At 35.8% G+C, this 22953-nt stretch overlaps 1 protein-coding gene across 2 annotated transcripts in view; it reads left to right on the plus strand.

The window, feature by feature from the left end:
- The window catches only part of LOC149573240 (superoxide dismutase [Fe], chloroplastic-like), a 133883-nt gene extending 124736 nt beyond the window's left edge, over positions 1-9147 (plus strand). For both annotated transcript variants that reach the window (XM_089814435.1, XM_089814436.1), the window contains 3 exons: positions 8385-8411; positions 8623-8646; positions 8792-9147. In XM_089814435.1, the coding sequence (XP_089670561.1) occupies positions 8385-8411; positions 8623-8646; positions 8792-8893 (153 nt within the window). In that variant the 3' untranslated portion in view covers positions 8894-9147. The remainder of the gene's footprint in view (positions 1-8384; positions 8412-8622; positions 8647-8791) is intronic.
- The last annotated feature ends 13806 nt before the right edge of the window (positions 9148-22953 follow it).

Here is a 22953-nt window from a genome sequence, read left to right on the forward strand (position 1 = left end):
AGGAGGCCGCACCGGATGTGGGCATGGTCCCTGTAGACGAGGAATGGAATAGTGATGCCGAGTGGACGATGGAGGGTTTTGCAAAGGAGGATTATGGGTTGGATGAGGAAAGATGCAGAGACTACCTCAGGGCTATGAAGGTTACGCTAAAGAAGGGACACGTGGCATTGCAGGCTATGACTCGGCAGAGGGAGTGGCATTTGGTTCGAGCTTACATCAGGGGGATCTATCCGCGACAGTTTCGTTCATGTTTTGAGGAGAGAGGTTGGCCAGTAGTTGAGACAGCGGAGATGTTGGTAGATTGGGCCAGTGAGCCAGAGCTGGGGCCGTGCAACACTCTGCTGGAGAAGCTGGCGCATGAGATTGTGGGATTGTATAAGCAGATTTATTATGCTTGCAGGCGCGTAGAGGCGAACAGGGCAGCAGACAGGATTGTGGCCGAGAGATCTCTGGTGGTTGAGATGGAAGCTAGAGAGAAGTTAGCGGCGCATTTGGCCAGTTAGTAGGCAGCATGGGCAGCTGAGAGGGCAGCTTTGTTGCAGGATAAGGAAGCCGCTGTACGGGATAAGGATGCAGCAGAACAAGAGTTGCAGTTAGCCAGGAAGCAGGCTATGGATGCGGCGCTTCTCCTGAAAGAGGCCATCGAGGTTAATTCACGGATACAGAAGGATTTGAGCATCTGGACGGAGCAGGTCTATGAGTTGCATCGGTAGCAGCATTCTTTAGGGGCACCACCTCCTCTGTAGTATTTTTTGTTTTATTGTATATGGGTTGTCTCCGATTTTGTTAGTCGTCAGGAGACGACTTTTCTTTTTGGGGGGGGGATGATGTTAGCCGACTTGATTGTCGTCGGTGATTTTGTATTTTGTAGCCGACTGGGTTATGCCGTCAGAGATTGTGTATTGGGTAGCCGACAGGTAGATTAGGATTGTTTTGTAGCTGACGGACCCCTTCGGGAAGGTTCGGCGGAAAGTATTTATACCCTATCTAGGATCATTGTAAATCATCAGATCTTATCTTATGCTCTGTATGTAACTTGTTGGCATATGCGAATAGAGGAGTACTATTGCTGTTTGTGTTCATTATCTGTGTGCATTAATCATTGAATCATTTAATCTATGTGGTAAACAATGAGCTTAAGGGGCTTTCTAATGAATGGTTCATAAAGCACAACACTTGGTGAAGGTTTTGCAAATGGGGTTGCAAGTAGAGTGGGTTTAACCAGGGAGGGAGCTTTATAGTTAAGTGCGCTCAAGCTGGAGTAGTACTGGGATGAGTGACCTCCCAGGAAGTTCTGTTGCTTCACCTCTCGGAGCATCACCTAGATCCAATGAGTGCTAGGTTTTCTATTTATTCTCATGAGAGATGGATTCATGTTTGAATCACTTCTCATGATACCTGGGTCAATGAGTTTGACTCAAAAACTACACATTTAAACCCTGATAGCATATCACAATTTCCTATCAATCAAGTTCATTGTACTAAAAATAATCCCTAAACTTTTTATCAATTTGAGAACAACTTCAATGCAAATGTTTGCATGAGACAAATCGGATTTTAAAAAATGTAAACATTTCCCCCAAGCATTATTGAAATAATTAAGAACAATCCATTGACCATAATTTTGGCCTACTCAGACTTTGATTTCTCCCAACTATTTCAAAAAGAATGCTGTACAAAACAAGCGTACACAATGAAATTTATTGAACTCTAACTTACCTCTTCTGCAAAGACAATGATCTCGTTTGCTTACTCTATGGCCTCTTGTCGAATGAAGCAAGCCATCTATTGCATCAGCAAATTTCTTACTCAAACAACTCTCTCATTCTTTAAATAATTTCTTGTGACATTAATCTTCACCGTTTTTATTCACCTGCCGACTATGCTAGACAAAAGCGAGGCTTCAAATGGAGAATCATCTGTGAAAAAACTAGATTTCTATGATTCTAACATACAAAGACTCTTTACTAAGGAGCCCTTAATGATAGGTGGAGAATTTTAGGGATACCCTTTTTAGAGCTAACTCATTGTTATTTAATCTTCTTATATCCATGACAACTAAACCTTTTTTAGTAGCAACTAGAGGCTTTTGTCAAGCAAATATATGAAAATTGTTGAAAATCATAAATACAATCCAATGCCATAGAACACAAAAATGAATACCAACTGATGACAGATACCAAGAGAAAGAAGTAACCCGATGAAGACAAAAGAGGTGGTACTGAAAAAAATCATAGAGCCAACACAACAAAGGTTGAGCTAAGTGCCATCAAATAAATTTTCATGAGAGACTCTTTGAAAGACTTGGAACATATCTTCAACCTTGGAAACAATGACAGAAGGAATGGAGGGGAGCCTGTGTTGGTGATAACGATGCAAGTGGCGATTAACATGCATCTAACCTTTAATAAGAATGCCTCTGGGAAAAGATGAGGAGACTCTATAGTTATACTCAATAAGAGTGATACGAGAAGATGCATAAAAGAACTGAATATGCATGTGACAGATGCAGGAGAGTCTATAGAAAATGAATAGGACACTTATCTCTTTAATCTTCCTCATGATGTCTTTAAGGAATCTTCTCGAATAAGGTGAACATCTTTCTCCATTTCTTGATTGATAATAGTCTTATCTCATGCATGAATTTGTAATGGGATAAACACCAGTCTTCAAAAAAACAACAAGAAGAAGGCTTCTATACTTTGCCATAACTCACCCACTTATACATGATCAAGGTTTTCAATGGTATAAGTATTGCCGGCAAATTTCCAATAAAGTATTAAATAAACTTCAAGATGAGCATAAGAAAAATTATTGCAAACAATGCTCGACGAATTTTCTAGGATAGAAATGGTAGGTTTTCACCAAAATAGGCAAAACTACTTTGAAACTTAGATCCATCGCAACCATTGACTTTTCACATAATTTGCAGAGATCACTAAAACTTTTTGGGACATATTAGATGTAATCTTGCACCGAATGGTTGCTTCATGAATATAATGATTAGCAACAATTGATTCTAACTTCTGTAGGCTTAGAATGAGGCTAGTATCACAGGCCAATACAAACTTCCTATGCCTAGCTCAAGACCTCCAATGGAAGGAAGAACAACCAATAATCCATTGTATATAGACAATACAATTGATAAGTCGTAGACCGGGTAGACACAAAATAACCAAGGGAAAAATTATTCAAAATTCTTTTTCTCCTGATGATTTTCCCAACATCTCTTTCTAAATATATATGCAAGGATCAAAGGTAGGGGTGATGCATGCAAACAAGAAATAGTTTGACGTTACAAATGTATGCACAACACATCAAAAGTGAGGGATAGGTTGGTTCCGCTCGCCAAATATTTCTCTAGTACTAGAAGCATGCACAACATCCAACAACGTTTTGTTACTCGGAGCTTTCCTTTAGTCCTTCTTTTCCCATATCCAACACCATTTTCCCATCAGCATTAGATATGCAATGGCTTGTGGGAAGCTTCTCCCACTAGTATGTCATAATCATGCTTGTAGTCGGAGACACCCTCTCATCAGGAAAATTTGTGGCACCGCTAGCGGCTGCTGCTACTGAAAAGAATGAAACGAGTTCAAAACCCATGACATCTAAGAACAAATTCGAGTCATGGTGCAAAGTCTTTCATGGTGCAAAGTCTTTCTCAAGAATGGTGGCTGAATGACTCTAGAGGCAAAGATGTATACAAAATCTCCACAATGATGGCTCCAATTTCCATTCATTCTCAACAGATCTGTAATGACTATTATACACAAATGGCAATATACAATCTTCGAGAGCGACAATAGTATATAAATACACAAATAAATTTTCCCATGGCACTGCCACAAAGGTCTCAAAAAAACTTTATTTGCAGAGATACTTCTTTATTGCTGTTATCGAAAACTTGCACAGATACCATGAAAAGTTTTTCCCAAAAATAAAGATAAACAACAATAAGAAAAGGAAATAAAATGCACAAAAGACACGAGATTATCCTAGGAAAACCCTTCCACTTGAAAGGAAAAACCCAGCCACACAAGCAAAATATTTCTTTTATTGATAATAGAAATGTTTGAGTACAAAGCTTTCACTTGATTGTATACAATATAGTGAGCAATCATATAAATAGATTGCAATGAGACTCTTCTTATTACACATGAAGGTCTCTTCAAATTTCAAATACAAGATCCTTCATATTTCCAAATATCCAATGCTTCATATTTCCATATGCATGCCTCTTCTTATGACAGGTCTTTTTATATAATATTAACTTGAATATTATCACAAATGTCTCTTTCAGCTGAAGACAGTCATAACAAACATATTTCTATTTCAAAAAATCAGAGATAAAGATCTCAATTGCAGCTACAATCTTCAACACTCTCAACCCCCCCCCTCCCCCCCAAAACCATCCCTACATCCCTCCTTCAAGAAATTCTATGGAACTATGAGTATTTTTGAGAATAACTTTAAAAAAAAATATCAATGTAAGCTGAGACGTGTAACTTATTTTTTGATAAGAAAAGAGAGCATACTCTTGGTAGTGCAGACGCTAAATCTGAAATGAAATACTGAATTGAAATGATGTTACCCAAGGCTTGATAATGGTGGTGATGCAATGCTCTTTGGATAAATTCTTCAAGGGTTGATGCAAAAACATGACATGGTAACCATAAGATACAACAAGATCAATCATGAAAACAAACTTGTATATAGGTGGTTTTGGCTTACTGCTCTATAATATTGAAACATGAAGATAATTGCCCGATATTGCTTGCTCAATGATGTAACTTGTAACTTATGAACTTGCTAGATGATGAAATGATTTAGAGATGGGTTTTAAGTTTACATAGGCTTCTCAAGGCAATTCCTATTTTAAGGCCAACTTCCAATGGTCATATCAAAATATAGGGATCAGATAACAAATGATGGGAACTGACATTAAGAAATGTTTGATTTTGGGCCCTTTTTGGAGCGACTATGGTGCTAAGTGTCTTAGTGTTCGGTTGTGGCAAGGCCAAAAATAGGCTTGAGGTGAGCTATGAGAGGGCATACTAAAGCGAGGGCCCAAAAAGGAGTATGAAATTGTGAACGGTCACAATTTATGAGATTACATGGCCTACATAGTTTGTCTAGGACAAGCATATTGCTTGAGGGTCCTAGTATTCCAAAGGATTAATTCAAGCTTAATTCTAGTTGTACAACGTATCAAAAAGGGCCTTTAGAAGACATCATCTTCTGTGTGACAATAGCTTACTAGTTATTATGATATAGTCACTATTCAACTCCACCTTAAAAGCATTAGTTGTTGGGCTATATCCTCTTTGCTTGATCTATTACAGTAGCTGCTTGACATTCTTTTCTATCTAGATTCTTGCAGCATCTCAAAAAGATCATAATACAGCACATTGTACTTATTAATCGTCCTCTTCAAAAAGCACTTGGGCCTGTTAATGAAAACCAAATACTTGAGTACTACCCTGGATAATAAGTTTGTCATTGAAGTTTGTGTCCTAGGAGGATCTGCAGTTTGGAATAATGCACTAAAAAACATGAGCCTTTTACATAGATAAGCATGTAGAATATTGGAAATGGTAGAAAGACTTAGAGTTTGGGAGGATATCTAGATGCTTCAGCAGCTCTTAAACAGTCACCAAACCTACATCATATTGGCAGCCTGTGCTAACAACTCTTTTGGTCCTTTTATTTGTTACAATTTCATAAAGAATGGAACAATTACTCCATGACTTTTTTTTCTGATTAGTGGCCCAATCAGAAAGAGTTGGTTATGGTTGCCACTGATCTTTAAAGTAAGCTGCAGCATCTTCAAATCCCCATTTTCCCCAAAGAGGCTAAATTTTTCTGTGTCTGGGATAATAAAGGCGGCTTCAATGTCAAATCTTCTATGGCCTGCTGTTAGACTCCTCTATCAGATTGAGATTGTTGGAAAAAAATTGAAGCCATAAGCTAATTCTGAAAGTCAACAGCTGCTGACTGCCCCCACAACAAAATTCTCAAAGACAATTTACAGAAGAGGTTATCTTCTTTCTAGTAGGTGTAGGCTCTGCTACAAAGAGGAGGAAGCGGTGCCCACTTGTGTTTTCGCTGTGACTGTGCTAAAGCAGTCTTCGAAAGGTGCATGAGAAAATTAGAATTGTGGGATAGGAATGAGAATTTGTCCTCATTTCCAATGGCTGGTCCTATCCTTTCTTCCACCCTATCATCTAGGAGCTTTGTACTCAAGACTCCTCCAAATCTTGTTGGATCCTTTTGAAAAGAAACGACTAACTGAATCTTTAGGGATTCCACAAAGAATGTTGAGGAGGTTTTCTCCACCTTCTCAAAACTGCTCTTTGAGAATGTTTCTATCTACAAGGCGAAAGTCCCTGAAGCTGCCTCTGCCCCTTTAGAACTTGCTATCACTAATAATTGAGCCATCACTATAGACGTCAACAGGGTTGACAGAACTATAAGGATAGCCACCACAACATGTTTTGGAATGCTTCCTGATTGAGTAAATTGAACTTTGACAGGGATTCAAAAGGGAATCTGGGACATGCTGGTGGGGGTGGTATTCTAAGATCTCGTAGGAGTGACTCTATTGCTGCCTATACAGGTGGTTTGGGATTAAACTTCAGCAATGAGGCTGAGGTGCTTGCTTTATTGTGGGGAGTTGAACTGGGTCTGTCTTGAGGAACCCGGAAATTGCATTTAGAGGGGGATTCCAAGCTCATTATTGATGTTCCAGGCAAAGTGGATCCTCCATAGAACCTCATTGATATTATTTTGGATATCATGGCCTTCTGAATGATCTAGAGGAGTATACTGCCCCTTTGCATACAGGGAAGGGGACTAAGTAGCTGATGGTATGGCTAATTTGGGTATAAACATGAATTCCTGGAGGTGTTGTTGGAATTTAGGAATTTTTGTAAGCTCATTAGCCAATTCCCCTGCTTATTCATAGGGACCCAGCGCTTATGAATAAAGGTCCTCAATGTTTTTAATGAATATAATTATGTTTTGGTATAGTGCTGTGTGATTCTCATATGCTAAAAATATTTTTTTGAGAAGGGTATACATATTTATTTTTTCCTCCATTTGCTTTAACAGATGATGTGGTGTATGGAGGATTGGTTGTTATGCTGACATGGCAAAAGGCTCGGAAGAATGGTTGGATGAGGTGGACTCTGAAGTTCAAACTTTCTATGACACTTTGTAGCAATGGCTACCTCCTGAGTACCACTTTTCTTTTAAAGGGATGGAATTATGATGATTCTACCAATTCCATTAATACTGCTTTAAACCTTTGGTTTTGCCAGTGTTTTGTTTGGCAGAGGAACTCTTTGGATTTTTGCAAAAGCTTTACAACATTATGGCATCACTAGTTTTCTCTACTTCTCTCTAAGCCCATTTTCTGTTGTATTATTCCCACTGAGCCTGGATCCTGTGACCATGTGAAGAAGGATGGGACTCTCTGCTATATCTGCCGTGAGGGTGGGATTGCCTCTTACCTTTAACGATATAAAATGTTTGCCCAAAATATTTCAATTGAGTTCACTGATTCTTGGAACTAGAGGCATGTTCAAGTGGGAGGTGTGAGCTTTGAAGTCAATGAGGTCATTGGCAAAGCCACTGGGATGAGCTGCTATGAGGAAAAGAGTCCGACAGGAAAGCAAGACTAACAGCACAGAGCATGGGGAAATTCTTAAGAGAATGAAAAACTTGTCAAATGCAAAAATGGGTTTCTGCACCAAATCTTTTGGAGTCATGGAACTAGGTATGCCCTCCCCAAAAGTCCACTATATTGTAAGGATTCGTCAAGTGCTCCTGCCACTGACCAGCAGCAATTTGAGATTTATTTCTGATTTGCGAAGGATGTGGAGAAGGTGAAGATCAAAAAGAAATGGAGAAAAGCATGGAGGTCATGACGAGGTTCCACACCAAAGCATGCATAGGTTTGCCACCAATCTCTCGGTCTTGGAGAGTTGGGGCTGAAGAAGCATGATAATTTTTTTGATTTGGTTAAGTATGATGAAATGTATAAATTCCTCACTGGGAATTTCTTTGCCCCTTAAGCTGTTTTCTGCTTTCCAGTTTTTGTTTAAAATCCAGCTGAACTCTGAAGACTAGATAAACTGCAATTGTTTCGATTATGACTTTTGTTCGGCTGGTTTTGCTTATCCCTTTGGACTTCTTTTGTATAAGATTCAGGCTTGTTTTCTGCTTATTTAATCAAAAACATTCTGCTTCAGGTGTCAACAGATATGCTATTAACTTTGGGTTATTGATCTGTTTATTGGCATATTTCCTTTAACGTTCAATCAAAGAATTTAATACTCATTATACTGATTGCATGTTTTATTCTATGTTACTTGTCGCAGCCACTTCTGACCATAGATGTTTGGGAGGTAAGCTGACGAAAACATTGCCGTTTACTTAATTTCATTGTTATCTAATTGGCTACTAAATGTTTAGAACGTAACATTCTTATCGAATTTGCATATTTCACATAATTATGAGCAATAGACTTTTATGCCCTTAAGATTTGAATTTTATTAAAGCAGTACTTAACTGTGTTCTAAGTGCTGATCAAATGACACTGTGTCTTGTATGATACAGCATGCATATTACCTCGACTATCAGGTAAGCCTGCAAAACCAAACAAGATTTTAGTAGCGATGAAATAATATTGAATTCCCCTTTTCAGATACCGGTGATTGAAGATTGTGTAATTAAAATGAATGGACAATAAGACCCATTTCCGATATTTTCTGTTGTTTGATAACAGAATCGAAGGCCGGATTACATATCAGTATTTACAAATGAACTTGTTTCATGGGATTCGGTGACTGCCCGACTCGTTCAGGCTAAGGAAGCTTCTACAACATAAATTGTAGTCAAATTACAATAGTTTTGCCACGGTTGAAGGAATTAATAATTTGATTACAGGTTTGTATTGTACAATTTAAGTGAAAAATTCAGAAGTGGTTTAGTCATTAAGATGGAGTGTAGAAGCACATTTTTTAATCATTTCCTTGAACATCATTACATTATTAAGCACGGTTTCATTCCAATGTATTTGTTCGTTGACCTTCCGTTCTCCTTAATTAATGTAAGGCGAGAGCTTTGCATCAAGTTATTCTATCTAGTTGGCAATTTTTGAATACAGATTGATGATAAATGAATAAAATATAAATAAGTACTAATTTATGAATGGAGATTGATGATAAGAGAGAGAATATAAACATTTAAAATAATATCTTCAAATCATTTCGTGGTTAACATACATCAAGTTTGTTTATTAAAATGAAATGAAGATTTTTAATGATGTTTATAAGACTGTCAGTCTAAAAGATCAAGAATCACAGCCCAATATTAATTTCATATTTCTTTCCATATTTGGTCTAATAGTTATTTGTGAAGCTTTATTGTTATCCTGTTTAATAAATGATTTATAACAGTGATTGAAAATATAAAAAGAAAATATGATATCTAAAAAGAAATATGCATTGGAAATGGATTGTGGAAATTTGATAATGTTAATTTTTTTCTCATGGAAGAGGTTTGAGCTCCATTATTAAGGAGTTGGTCCTATGAGAATTAGCTTTTTAGACTACATAATTAATTGGAATCTCTTACTAGAAGATAAGAGCCCTAGCTTTTAGATTTCAGAATTTAAGCAGGTGAAAATAGAGTGTGCCAAATTTTAGAATGAATCTAATTATTTTAATACAATCTTTTGTTAGTGCAGAAATTTTAGAAGATAAAGAGCTTCCTTAAATTTTGGGGCTAAACATTTAAGTTGAATTGAAGAATAAAATTCATGTATTATCAGCTTTAAACTAATCCTAAAAATCTTCAAACAACTCCAGCTCTAGTTTTAAAGAAGTTCTGATAACCCAGCCTAGTATTGGAAGCACAATTGAAATAAAAGATATAAGCTATTTTATTATTCTTAGTTTTGTTTATTGAAAGATATTCATCTTTTAAATATAATTTTGACACTAAGAAATTTCCATTTTGATAAAATTGTTTATAGTATTAGTTTGATCTCACTGGCAAATATCAGTCAAAGATATTCAACATCCTTAATAAACCAAAATTTTGCCCAACAAAATATCAAATACCAAAATGTTACCCAACAAAATATCAAATATTAAAAGCAATTTTTTTCCCATTCTAGAAACTTTCGATCAGGACAAAGATGACAGATGTAAAGTTGTTCAATGTGGACCACTCACCCAACTAGATTGTATGACGTCAAAAATTGACGGTGCCTTTTTGGAACACTTTGCCTTCCTCTTGCAAACAACGTTGAGTTTGTAGGGATCATAAAGAAGGATATCATAGCCTACTGTGTGCTTCCCATCTACTTATCGTTGGATCGAAAACAAAGGCGTTTCCTTTTTGGCAGACAAAGTCTAGCGATTTGATTTGTGAAGCCTTAATTGTGGATGGAGGAGGCTTCATAATTGGAAATACTCTTTCATTTGCTTGTCATTTTTGGTTCCACATTGGTGGCCTAAGGAGAACATAAAATTAGTGAAAATTGGAAAGTCTGCTAGAGGGTAGGGAGAGCGATTAGCAACTCGTCACCCTATTTTGGTAGGTTCGTTATGTATTTGTGGAGTCACATTAACGACTTCTTTATTTGTACTACAATCAATAGCATGCATTATAAACATTATTTTTTTGATAGTTTGTTTATAATTTGTAGATTCATTCACACTTCTTTTTTTGGTTGATGTGACATGCTATTATACAATGCATTATTTTAGATGATTTGTTTTTATAATGTTGTTATATTAAAAAAATATTACTAAAAGTAGGGATTAAAGAGAATAAATGGTGACAACTGGTGTAAAACACTAAATGTAGTCTACAAAGGATTTTGTATGGTTAGATCAAGAGAAAGAATTGAAGATGCCCGAAGGGCAATGGAGGGATGAATTCTTTAAATCAAGAACTATTCAAAACACAACAAACAAAAGGAAGCATGGGATTTGGAGAGATTGTAAAAATGATAGAAAATAATTGCTTTTAAATAGAAATTGTCAAATCTATGCAACTAATAGATGAAATATTCTTCTTATGTCCAGATATTCACAACTCAAAGATAAATGGGCAAGATTTGGAGGAGGATACTCAAATCAATTTTCAAATTAGGAGAAATTTTGTGGTGGTAGATTCACTTTTATTTCAAGTCGGATGTAACACAAATAATCTCCTTTCCCAATAACATTTCCATTTTCTTGACTTCTAAACATGGGAGTCCTTCAAATCCTCCACTTTGAAGGAAAGAAAGGTTGTCATCTCATTAGGAAATCTTTGCGAGAAGGAATCAACTCTAAAAATAAATGAAGGGTGAGATCAACAAGAAAAGATCTTAATCAGATAACTTAATAAATGGCTTGGGGCTGACACATAATAAATGACTATGGTGAAAAACTTAAGGTAGAAGAGGCTATGCTCCTTACAAAATGCGATCCATATACTAAGATGCATGGTTTACATTATTGATCTTTATTGTAATTGCAACTACTCAGTAACCACTGGGATTTGTCCAAAGGACTCGGTAGCAACTGTAGAACTCGGTGACAACTACAATACTTGGCAAACACTGTTAACTCTACAATAAGCTTAGTAGCCATTTACAATCTGAATAAGTGTGTGTCACTAATAACAAACTTGACTGATATGTCAACAATCTCCCCCTTCGGCATTATTGACAAAAGCACTTATCAACCAAAACTAAATTCAAAAGGTTATTTAAATACCTTTATTCATCACCTTGTGATACCAGTTCGGTAGAGTATACTATTTTTGAGATTTTTCAAAATTTATTTTGTAGGATATATATCTATACATGATAAGGTTCTTTCATATAGTATACTATACATCTTCTTGTTGTATACAACATATCTTTCTATACATATCATTCTCCCCCATTGCCTTTACAACTTATTACATTTTCTCCCCCATAACATATGTCTTTCTCCCCCATTTTGACATTAATGCCAAAGATTTATTCTATTTATTTACATGGTAATGCCAAAATGAGATAAAAAATTTGAATGTACTTTGAGAATGGTTGCCAAAGTTTTGTCCTAATTGTCTTGCATGACCTTACATCTGTGAAGTGTAATTTGTACTTTTGCTGACAATTCTATCATATGGTCTACTATGGAGAAGTTATTATCATGGATGAGAGTTTTTGAATGTGCAATATGTTTTTGCAGTGCATCCATGTTGGGAAGAATCATATTTTGTATATCTACCAATGTGGATCTTATCCTTGCTTCTTCTTTGAGCAATTTTGTTTGCATATTTGACAAAAAGCTTATCTTTTGGAAGTACGTAAAGCTTGAACTAGGGTCAAGTTGCAATTGCTGAGCGCTTGACTTTAGATCTTCATCTATTTTGGACAATTTGTCCTTTATTTCCTTGGCAAACTCAAAAACATTACATAGCTTTCCAAAAAGTGATGATACATTTGTACAAGATCCTTCCAAAGAATCCAAAATTGTAGAAAGTTCTACTTGATAAATAGCTATTTTCTGAGCAATGTGCTCCAACACTTTATTATCAAACTTCTTTTCTGCCTTCTACACTAACTTATCCTGACCATCTGTATCTTCATTAAACTTATGTACTGCGTTTTCTAGTTGAAACAAAATTGGCTGTGAAGGATCAACCTCTATGCCTATGGCCTCTGCCAAAATGTTCTTTGCATCTTCAATAATTTTGAATTCCTTATCTCTTTCCTCTCTTAATCTTTGTTGTTTAGCCTTCTTCTGGATGAGTTCACCAAATGACTGCATTTGGTCTAGAGTGAGCTTGGAGATGTCCCAATTTGGGATTAAAATTTCCTTATCTAAATCAATTTCTTCCTCCACCTCTTTTCCTTTACCCAAAAATTTTGTGCTTGGTTGAACCTTGGGCTCAACTGTCTTTACACTTATTTCTTATGTACCTAGAATAGAAATAATAGTAGACATGCTAGGACTTGTTGTAAAAAGTGATATTGTACTTACTAAAGGAATATCTGCAGAAATACCTAAAGAATCCAAAATTGATGTGCTCAAAACTGAAGTAGCCAACTTGGTAGAAGAAGAAAGAGTCTACAGCTCTGTAGATGAAGTGGAGGTCACTTCTATCAATGATGTGTTGAGTTGAGTAGGAGCAAAAAGTGATTGGATGTTTGGGTTGGCACTGGTGGTCACAATCAAACTTGTTTGGGATGACTCCGTGCTTGATGTTGTCACTAGTTTGCTTGGAAAGTGAGGAAATGAGGTAATGATTGTTGTAGCTATCTTAACTGGATCACTTTCCTCATCATCTTGCTTTGCTTCCTTGGTAGCCTCTTGTCCTTGTTCCTCTTCATCTTCTTCATTGTCAAAATGAGTTGCCTCTTCAACATTTTCCTCTTCATCTTTCTCCTTATCCTATTCATCTTCATCATCTTTTACAACAACTGGAAAATCACTTGGTTTATGTAACAGATAGATATTCTTCCAAGTGTTTTTTGCATTCCTCACAACATGTTCAATATCTTTCATCAAAATCAGATAGGTATTAAATTTCAAAGTCAAATTTTCTTCATATTTCTTTAGTGACTCTTTTACCTCTACATCTAATATGCTTGTTATAATCTGCCTCAAGGTTTTCCCATATATGTCTTTCACAACTTGCATGGAAAAATCCCATCTTGGCTTGATTTTCTCCAACAAATCATTAGGAATTTGAGAAGCAAGTTGGTTTGGTGAGTATTTCCATTTACCCATTATGTCCATCACCAGATCTTCTATCTACTTTTGCTCTTCTATTGTCCTGATTTCATACTTTAATGATTTGAAGTTTGTTATACCGACTCCTGCTTCAAGATTTTTGCAATTTATCTTGGAAGGTGGGTGGAAGGTTTCTAAATATAATGTCTCCTCCTTCCTTGTTAGATTTCTTCCTTGAGGATCTTCTTGTAAATACTATAGTGGATGGCTTTGGTGGCTTGGTGATAATCACCTTGGCCTTCTTCCTTAATGGCTCTTCTTCCTCAAATTTTGCCTCATCCTCTACTTTTTCATCCTCTGATTCCTCATCCTCACCTTTTCCCTCGGTCAAAAAAAGGGTTGAACTAATTTTCAATTTTACAATTATTTTCTTTCCCTTGTTAACCACCTAAGGAAGCTTTATTTCTAGTTCAATCCTAGCTTTTGCTTCATCATATGTGCTAAAATATGGAGCTTTAGGATCAACTGGTTCATTGACAAGTGCTTCAATGATATCTTTGGTTTCATCAATATTAACCTCATATCCAAGAGGTTTTACCCATGCAATCCTAGGCTTAACTACCTGGATGTATACTTTGTCAGAATCCACCATGAAACATACATCATCCTTATAATCTTCAACTAGTTTCTTGGGGATTCGATATCTAATGTTCATTTTCTCCTTAAATGCATCAAAATAGTTGTCCATAATACTATTGTAGTTCTCACCCATTTTAGCAATATACTCATTTATCTAATAAAGCACAAGCACATCTTCTCTCCGAACAATAGTGCCTTTTGAAGGGAAGAATTTTTGAACATAGAAGAAAAAATAGGTTAATAGGGAGCCAAACTTATACGGGTTATTCTTTGATGTCCTTATGCTTTCCATATTCTTGTTGAATTTCTTCAACAGAAGCTTGGCAAGGTCAAATGATAAATTTTTCTTCACTACTTTGTATGCCAAGTCCACAGCTTCACATGACACACTATTCAACCTGCTAGAGTTGTCTATCTTATGTGCAATAATGTGAATATCAAATTTTAATTCCATGTCTGAGACAATACTAATCCTCATTCCTCTGCTATCCCATTGAGTTAGGGTTTTCTTTTCAAGTTTTGCCTAACCTAGAGTTTTTGTCATTTTGGCTTTGGCTAGCATTGGGAGACCAATGATTTGATGAATCATCTTCTTTGTGATCAACACTAGTTGTTCCAACCACAACTGTCCATTATGCACTTGGCTAAAGATAAACCTAATCCATTTAACTTGAAATTCATGGAGCATGTGAGGGATGTGAGTTAACCCTTTGATTTCCACGTGTTGGTGCTCAGGTTTCAAAACTCCACTCACATATAGCTTATCTAGGGCATTATCCATTTTTAAAGTACCAATCTCTTGAATAACACATTTAAAATGAGTGTGAATATCATTGATCAAAAGTACTCGTGGAGGGATTGAGACTACGCTCCACTCAGATCTAGGATTTCTATGATTGTAGGAGCGAGCTTGAAATCTGGTGCCTTCCATTCCACTCCACGAATCAACATGTCAGATCCTCACTTAACCTTGCTACTCCTAGATGCCATCTTCACTCGGTAGGGTTTTGAGAGAATTTGAAAACTTTCGTTGTCAATTTGCTCAAATCGCTTGAATGCTCTGAAGATCGCACTTCACAGTAGCTCTCAAAAAATTTTATGGTAAGAATGACTTCGATTCCATGCCTTTTGTCAAAATTTCATCATAAATGCTCAGTACGAAAGGTAGATCAATTGACATCATGTTGACAGAATATCATCCACTACTTTGCATTGAACAGTTGGCAAAGTCTTCATGACTCGGTAACCATATGCATCTTTATTACTCCCGACCTCATTCGGTGGAGTCTGTGACACAACCTCACTCGATAGAAAAAGTAGCTTATTAGACACTAGTACTTGGTGATCCCTTTGTATCCTAAATATAGATTTGGATCATTTTTTCTTTAAATCTAGAACTATCTTGGATGTCTTCCTCCTTTGAGAACTTAAGTAGAAATGGTAGAGTCACCTAATTCTTGAGTGACTTGATCACCATTGCTTGGGATCGTATCCTTGGTAGACTGTGGAACCCATTGTTGTCTCATATGTTTTCTAATGTTATTAGCCTTTGCCTTCTTCTCATCTTCAATTCTACCAATATTCATGTAGTTCTTGGCAAGATGACCAAGTTGTGTATAAATGAAACATCTTTTAGTAGTATCTCTTCTCCTCAAATTATGCTTTACACAATTTATTCCAATGTGTCCAAAATCTCCACAATAATGACATCTGCACCAGGTGTTGTAGTCCCAACCAAATATTGCTTTCACAATCTGCTATGTAGGATTTAACATCTTGGTTTTGCATTTTGATGACTTGTGTCCATGTTTCTTGCATTTGTGACATTTGCCTTCAAATCTTGACTTCTCTTTGCTTTCATGAGCCTTATGTCCATGCCGATTGCAATTGTAGCACTTTCCATTGAATTTTTTTTTCCATTGCTCTAACATTTGTTTGATGTATGATCTATCTTACCACAATGATTGCAAGTAGGTCTTTGATTCTTTTGAGCTCCTTGCTTGGATGATTCTCCTTCTTTTGTATATCCAATTCCTGCTTTTCCTGTTTGTCTATAGAGATTTTTCTCATTCAATTGATTCATGTCTGCTTGGGATTTCACCATTCTTTCATTGACTTGCCTCTCAGAGTTTAAATCATTTCACAATATTTCATTTTTAGATCTTAGGCTTATGATTTCTTCATTTGCATTTGAGAGTTGATCAATGAGGTTTGCATGCTGAAGGGATTGGTGTTGGATTTCATTGTTCTTTCTATCTATCTCTTCTTTTATCTTGCTTTTTTTCTCCATGACTTCACATAGCCTTACTGATTGAATTTCTTGTTCTCTTCTTAGTTTTCTTACTTCTTCTTGCAGGGAACCATTCTTTTCTAGGAGTTCTTTGATTGCTTCATTGGCTTCATCTAAATTGCTTGAATGAAGGTCTTCAATTCTTTCTTCAATATAGAGATGATCATTCATTTGAATTGCAAGTTCTTTTCTTCTTTTTAGGGATTGAAAGAGTTGCTCCTTTGCTTTCTTGAGTTGGGCAATGGCCATTTCCAAATATAGCTTCTCATTGTCAATAACTTTGTCAAGTTTGAATATCTCCATGGCCTTGATCTTTTCTCAAGCTGTTAAACTTTCTCCTAAGAACCACAATGCTCTGATACCAATTGTTGAAAATATTCAAGACTATGCTAAGTTACTAAGAGGGGAGGGGTGAATCAGTAACTTCTAAAACTTCAATAATTTCAACTCTTAATTCAACAATCCAATTAGCATTTAATTCATCACATATAATCTGATCTAATTGCATGCATAAGAAACTGAAAACATGAAAGCATTTATAACACTATGACACAAAGATCTAGTGACATAGAAACCTTCCAATAGAAAGTAAAATTGGGGTGGGGATGATACCCAAAAGCTTTAGTACTGTAGTATAAAGTTAGCCTGTTAAAGCTTACATTGATCAATTCTAATGATTTGCACTGTTAGGAGCAATAAGGACTGCAAGGTCCACCTTGTGAAAGGATTTACAAACATACTATGAAGTATGCACTCGGTAAAGACATTTATGAAAGATTGTTAGGTCTACCTTGTGAAAGGATTTGATTGATCCACCTATTAGGATGAAATAATGGATGATCTCTGATCTGCAACTTGGTTTGCTGAATGAGATTCCTTTATGTACTAATCACCTTGCTATGATAGATATGACTTTGCTACTCCTTATACTGTTGTAGCCTTTGTAATTCACTTTTTCTAGTCTTCTCTGATTATATTCGATTACATTGCATTCACACTCACTTTCTCACACACTTGGATATGATGCAATTCATTACATATATATCAATCCAATTACAAATTACAAAATTGGCCACAATACAAGTTTACACAAATATTACAAAGTCAGCTCAAGTGAAGACACTTGGGTTCTGAAGACTGACTCGGTGAAGTTCTGATATATCTACTCAACATCTATTGTCAATGCTTGACATCATCATGCACTTGGTAGATGTAGAAGCTCGATCCATATTGATCACTTTCAAGTAGTTTTGAACTCGGTCTGCATTGGTGACTCGGTAGATACTGTGAAACTCATCATATAAATTGAATCACTTGTTTACCTTGGCATAGCTCAGTAAACACTATCACCTTGAGCTCGGTATAAACTGAGTCACTTGGTTAACACTGAGTAGCTCGGTTAATATTGGACTCGCACCACATAAACTTTGAACTCAGTAAACATTGAACAACTCGGTTTGCATTGGTAAACTTGGCATATACTGAGATGTGCGATTTACATTGTTGATCTTCACTATAACTGTAACTGCTCAGTAACCACTGAGATTTGTCCAAAGGACTCGATAGCAACTGTAGAACTTGGTGACAACTAAAATACTTGGCAAACACTGTTAACTATACAATAAGCTCAGTAGCCATTTACAATCTAAATAAGTGTGTGTCACTATTAACAAACTTGTTTGACATGCCAACATACAAGATAATTGAAGAGAAAGGGCTTACCAAACCCTATAGTTTCTAAAAATATTCAATGTCGAATTTATCAAGATTTTGCTCAGTTGAGTTCATGACATGAAAATTTGGTTGGAAGGTGGGTCGATCAAAGTTAACAAGGAAATCATTCGTAGGGTAATTTAGGTACCCTACTTTGGATCAACCAAAGAGAATACTTGGAGTAGAACAAAGAATGAGATTGAAAATCTAACCAAGGTGAAGTGGAATGGTCATGGTATGTCAATTGATGGCATCAAGGATCCATTAATTGAATTTATTGTTTGTGTGATTGCACAAAAATTATATCAATAAAGTAGATTGAACAACATGCCCTATGTTACAGTTGATTTATGCTAAAAATTGTGAAGAGGGTTCATTCATATGATCTTGCTGAGCTCAAACTGCGCCAATTGACAAAGAATCTAGAGGTAGTGAGAAAAGTAAAGAACACCTCTTGTAAATTTGGTTCCCTACTAATTTGCATTTTATTCTATGTACAAATTTATTTTCCTACCATTAAAACAATTGGATGGAATAGGAATAGGACTTCTATAGAGCAGTTGATTGACCTAATAAATAGGTTAGGAGAGAATTATGAAGCACTAATGGACAACTAATTTTAAGAAATCAAAGTTAAAATACAAAAATAGAATGAGAATTCCAAAGTCAATTATGGACATGTATTATGGTGAAGTATGATTTATTGTGGACACAAACTTTGTGTATGCATGGGTAGTTTTACCTAGGGCATAGCATGGCTAAGGTCAATGCACTGTGAAGTAAATCTTGATGATGTAACTACAACAGTTACTAGACTCTTAACAAAAGATATTGATGCTTGTGTCAAATAGTTTGGCACATACAAGACTTTTATTGCCAAGTTGACTATTGAATCTAACACACCAAAGGTAGGGAAGAAAAGGAAAAGAAAGGTTGCTGAGGCTAGAAAGAAGGAACAAGGAGAATGGTTTGGAACCCACATCGGCCGAGAAAGGCAAAGGAAAAGAGCTTTCAATTGTCAAGCCAAGGGCCACTAAATAGAAGAAGGTTGTTATAATTGAAACTAAGGTGCATGAAGACCTCAAGAAGGATGTGCAAGAAATGGTGACACCTCAAAGGCCAAAGATAAATTTGATCATCACCAGAAAAAGGTCAGCACAACTTCCTACCAAGCTATTGACCAAAAAGTCCATCCAAGAAGAGGAAACTTGCTGAAGTCCAAGAAAAGTCGAGGAGAAAGTTGATCGTTGCATAAGAGGAGATGGAAGATGAACAAAAGATCGAGTCTGATGAAAATAGAAAACTTCCAATAGTGAAGAGACTCCCTCTAATGATTGTGGATCAGGTATATGCAAAAATGGTAGAATCAGAAAGAATAATGGGATTTAAAGACATTTAATATGATTCTTTGAACAACGATGATCAATTTAAGCTTGAAGGAACAATGATTGATATGATGATCAAGTTAAGCTTGAAGGCACAATGATTGATATGATGATCAAGTTAAGGTGCACACCCCTAGAATTGGGAACTTGATTTCTAGTGGGATTGTACAAAAGAGTGGATAAAAAGTGAAAGTGGGCATTATCCATTGAAAAAAAAAGGAGAAACAACATTGACACAAATTATGCCAAATTTAGGGAAGACTCACATGTCTATGGCCCTTAAAGATTTTGTTAAAAAGTTTATGCCTAGGGACAAGGCATATAACATTTTGAAAAATAAAGCTCATTAAGTTGAGAAAGATAGCATTTGAGTATGGAAAAAAGAATTTGGATTTCTTACTCCATCTGTATAGGTGAGGTAAGGTCGATATTCTATTGGATTCAAAGATTAATATAAACAAGAAATAGCCAAGTTGACAGAGGAGATTCAACAACTTGTCAGTAAGTGTGAGAAGAAAGACACTATAACAATTGAAGATGACATTGACACCCCTCCACCCAATCCAAATATACTGACAGAAGAAGAAATTCAAGGTTTAATGAAAGACTCAAGAAAACTATTTACTCATCAAATTTTGTTACAAATAGTTGAATATCCAAGGTTTGAAGTCAAGATGATTGATGATGTTATTGTCACATCAGCTACAGAGGCTACAAGTGTTGAGAAAATTGGTAAGGTATTAATTGTATATACACCATTAACTTGTATGCCGATTTTGTAAAAGGATACAAATTTTGATAAAGATTCGTGCACTCAATCGGTATAAGTTGAAGTGACACAGAAAGAGAAAGAGGCTACTCAAGCTCTTATTCAATTGCCGAGTGCAAAGGCTACAAAACCACCAAAGTAACACCTATAGAATAGGTGATTTCTACACTAGTGTTGTAGCCAAAGTTGAGACCAAATGAAAGAGGGGAAACAATTGCAATTGTCACTACCAAGTGATACACCTTCAAGATCCCAGGACATGACTCATATAGGAGAGGAAGATGACGAATCAGTAAACCTTGATAAGGTAATTACATTACTTAAGTATGATTTGAATAATCTTACACTAGAGTAGATGAAAGAATTGCAAATCATGTTAAGTTGTACGAAAAAACAAGAACAACGAAGAAGAGAACAGACGAGAAGATAGGTACTTCATACTGTCAATGATATTTTTACAGATGCATCTGGAATGATAGATGTGAATAATCAACATACCATTGTAGATTAGCTTGTATATTTAGTTGATAAATTCTAGATAGATGACATAGAGACCAATGAGAATTAGTTATTATAATGGTCTGGGAAAGAATGGAGCATAAATTGTTACAGAAAGTCTCACAAGAACTTGTAAAGAGACAAGTTGAGCTTTCTATATCTATTAAATAGTTGGGAACATTTTTGAAGACCATCAATTCTTTATACTTGAGATTGTGTGATATAGATTTCTTTTCAACAGACACTACATGGTCATTAGAGTTATTGTATGCAGATATAAGAGTGAATGTTATCACATTGGAAAAATGTAAGTTCGAGCTCATCTTCTTACACTAAACTAACATTCAGTCACAAGAGGTTATCCAAGCTCATGGATAAAGATATATAGTTAAGGCATAAGTTGACATTGATTCAACTTCAATTATTGCCACATATAGAGATAATCCATAAGGTAATCTCTGTTCCTAGAGATATTTTGAAGAAAGAGACAAATTTTCACACATTGCAGGATTCATTAATCTAGTTGCCAAGTTATAAATTCAATTTCAAATTTTGGAATAGGTATAGGAGAGATGGAATAAAGGCTATACGAATATTGTGGCAAGTCGCCAACAATTCCTTGATAAATATCAACTAACCCCAACAGCCCCAAGTTCCATTAGTGACAAAATAAAATGGGGAATGAGAATAAAGATGATGAGGAATGAAGATAATAAAAGGGGATACACAAGGATATGAAATAATAATACAAGGAGAGTCAATATGCAAATCAAAGATTAGATATTAGATTTTATAGGATCACAATATGGTCTCAAGAGGAGTACTCATTTTTTAGCAATATATGATTTCAAGAAAAAGTGTTTTTTTCACTAATGTCAAAGGGGGAGATTTTTGATCTCTAAGCCTATGTTTTCTATTAGTTTCCAAAAACTTAGTCATATACTAGGCAATATTACAAGGACATCATTGCAACCGAGTCATCTAGTAAAGGTCGAGCATACAACACTTATACTGAGCATGATAGTGATTGTCGAGTATTTAGTATTGAATGAGATGAGAAATATAGTAGAGCCCAAGCATATTGAAAATATATCAAGAGATGAGAAAAAAGTTATATATAAGCCAAGTTCGAGCATGAAGTTTTATACATGACCAGGCATTAGAGCATTTACGTGTTGTGTAGTTTAGTTTTGATATATAAGTTTTTAATGTCACAAACTCTTATGTAAAATGTTTTGGTCATCTTTTCTATGACATTTAATATTTTTAGAGCTAGATAAGATGTTGACTACATGTCATTACAGAAGGTAATGATCCCAAGGAGTGTGATTCAATCAATCAGAAAAAGGGATATAAATGGAAAAAGATGATGAAGTGTACGTCATTGATCAAGATCTAGAACCTTCATAGAAATATCTATTTAAGGAGGATTATAACCCTAGAATCATAAGATGCAAGTGTATGAAGAAGGAAGAAGAAATAAGGACAAGTATCCTTATGTGTATGTCAAGGAGTAAAGGCAAAGTTTGAAAGTAGGCTAGACAAAGAGCGACCAGAGTAGTGAAGGAATGAATAGAGTTATTAGATTAGGAGAACCAAATCAGTGATACAATAAAGAGAAGACCCAAGATCATCTTGCAAAGAAAACCGAGGGTTAGGTATTGAATCAATTATTATTAATTGAGACGGGGTAAGTCTCTTAATAGAGTGGTCCTAACAAACCTATTTAAACCTCCTAACAATGTCCTTACTTCATTGTGAGTGTAAAATCCTTTAACAAAGTGAGACGTAATAGTATCTTAAGCTTTTAACAGGGAAGACACCTCATAGGGAAGATCATATTTTATGATCAAACATTGTAACCCTAATAGGTTACCTTTATTGTTGCAACAATGAAGATTTGTGGGTTTCATCTACACCCTAGTTTTA

Source organism: Cupressus sempervirens, chromosome 2 (assembly GCF_028749045.1).
Source record: "Cupressus sempervirens isolate cs-2001-9-10 chromosome 2, ASM2874904v1, whole genome shotgun sequence".
NCBI lineage: Eukaryota > Viridiplantae > Streptophyta > Pinopsida > Cupressales > Cupressaceae > Cupressus > Cupressus sempervirens.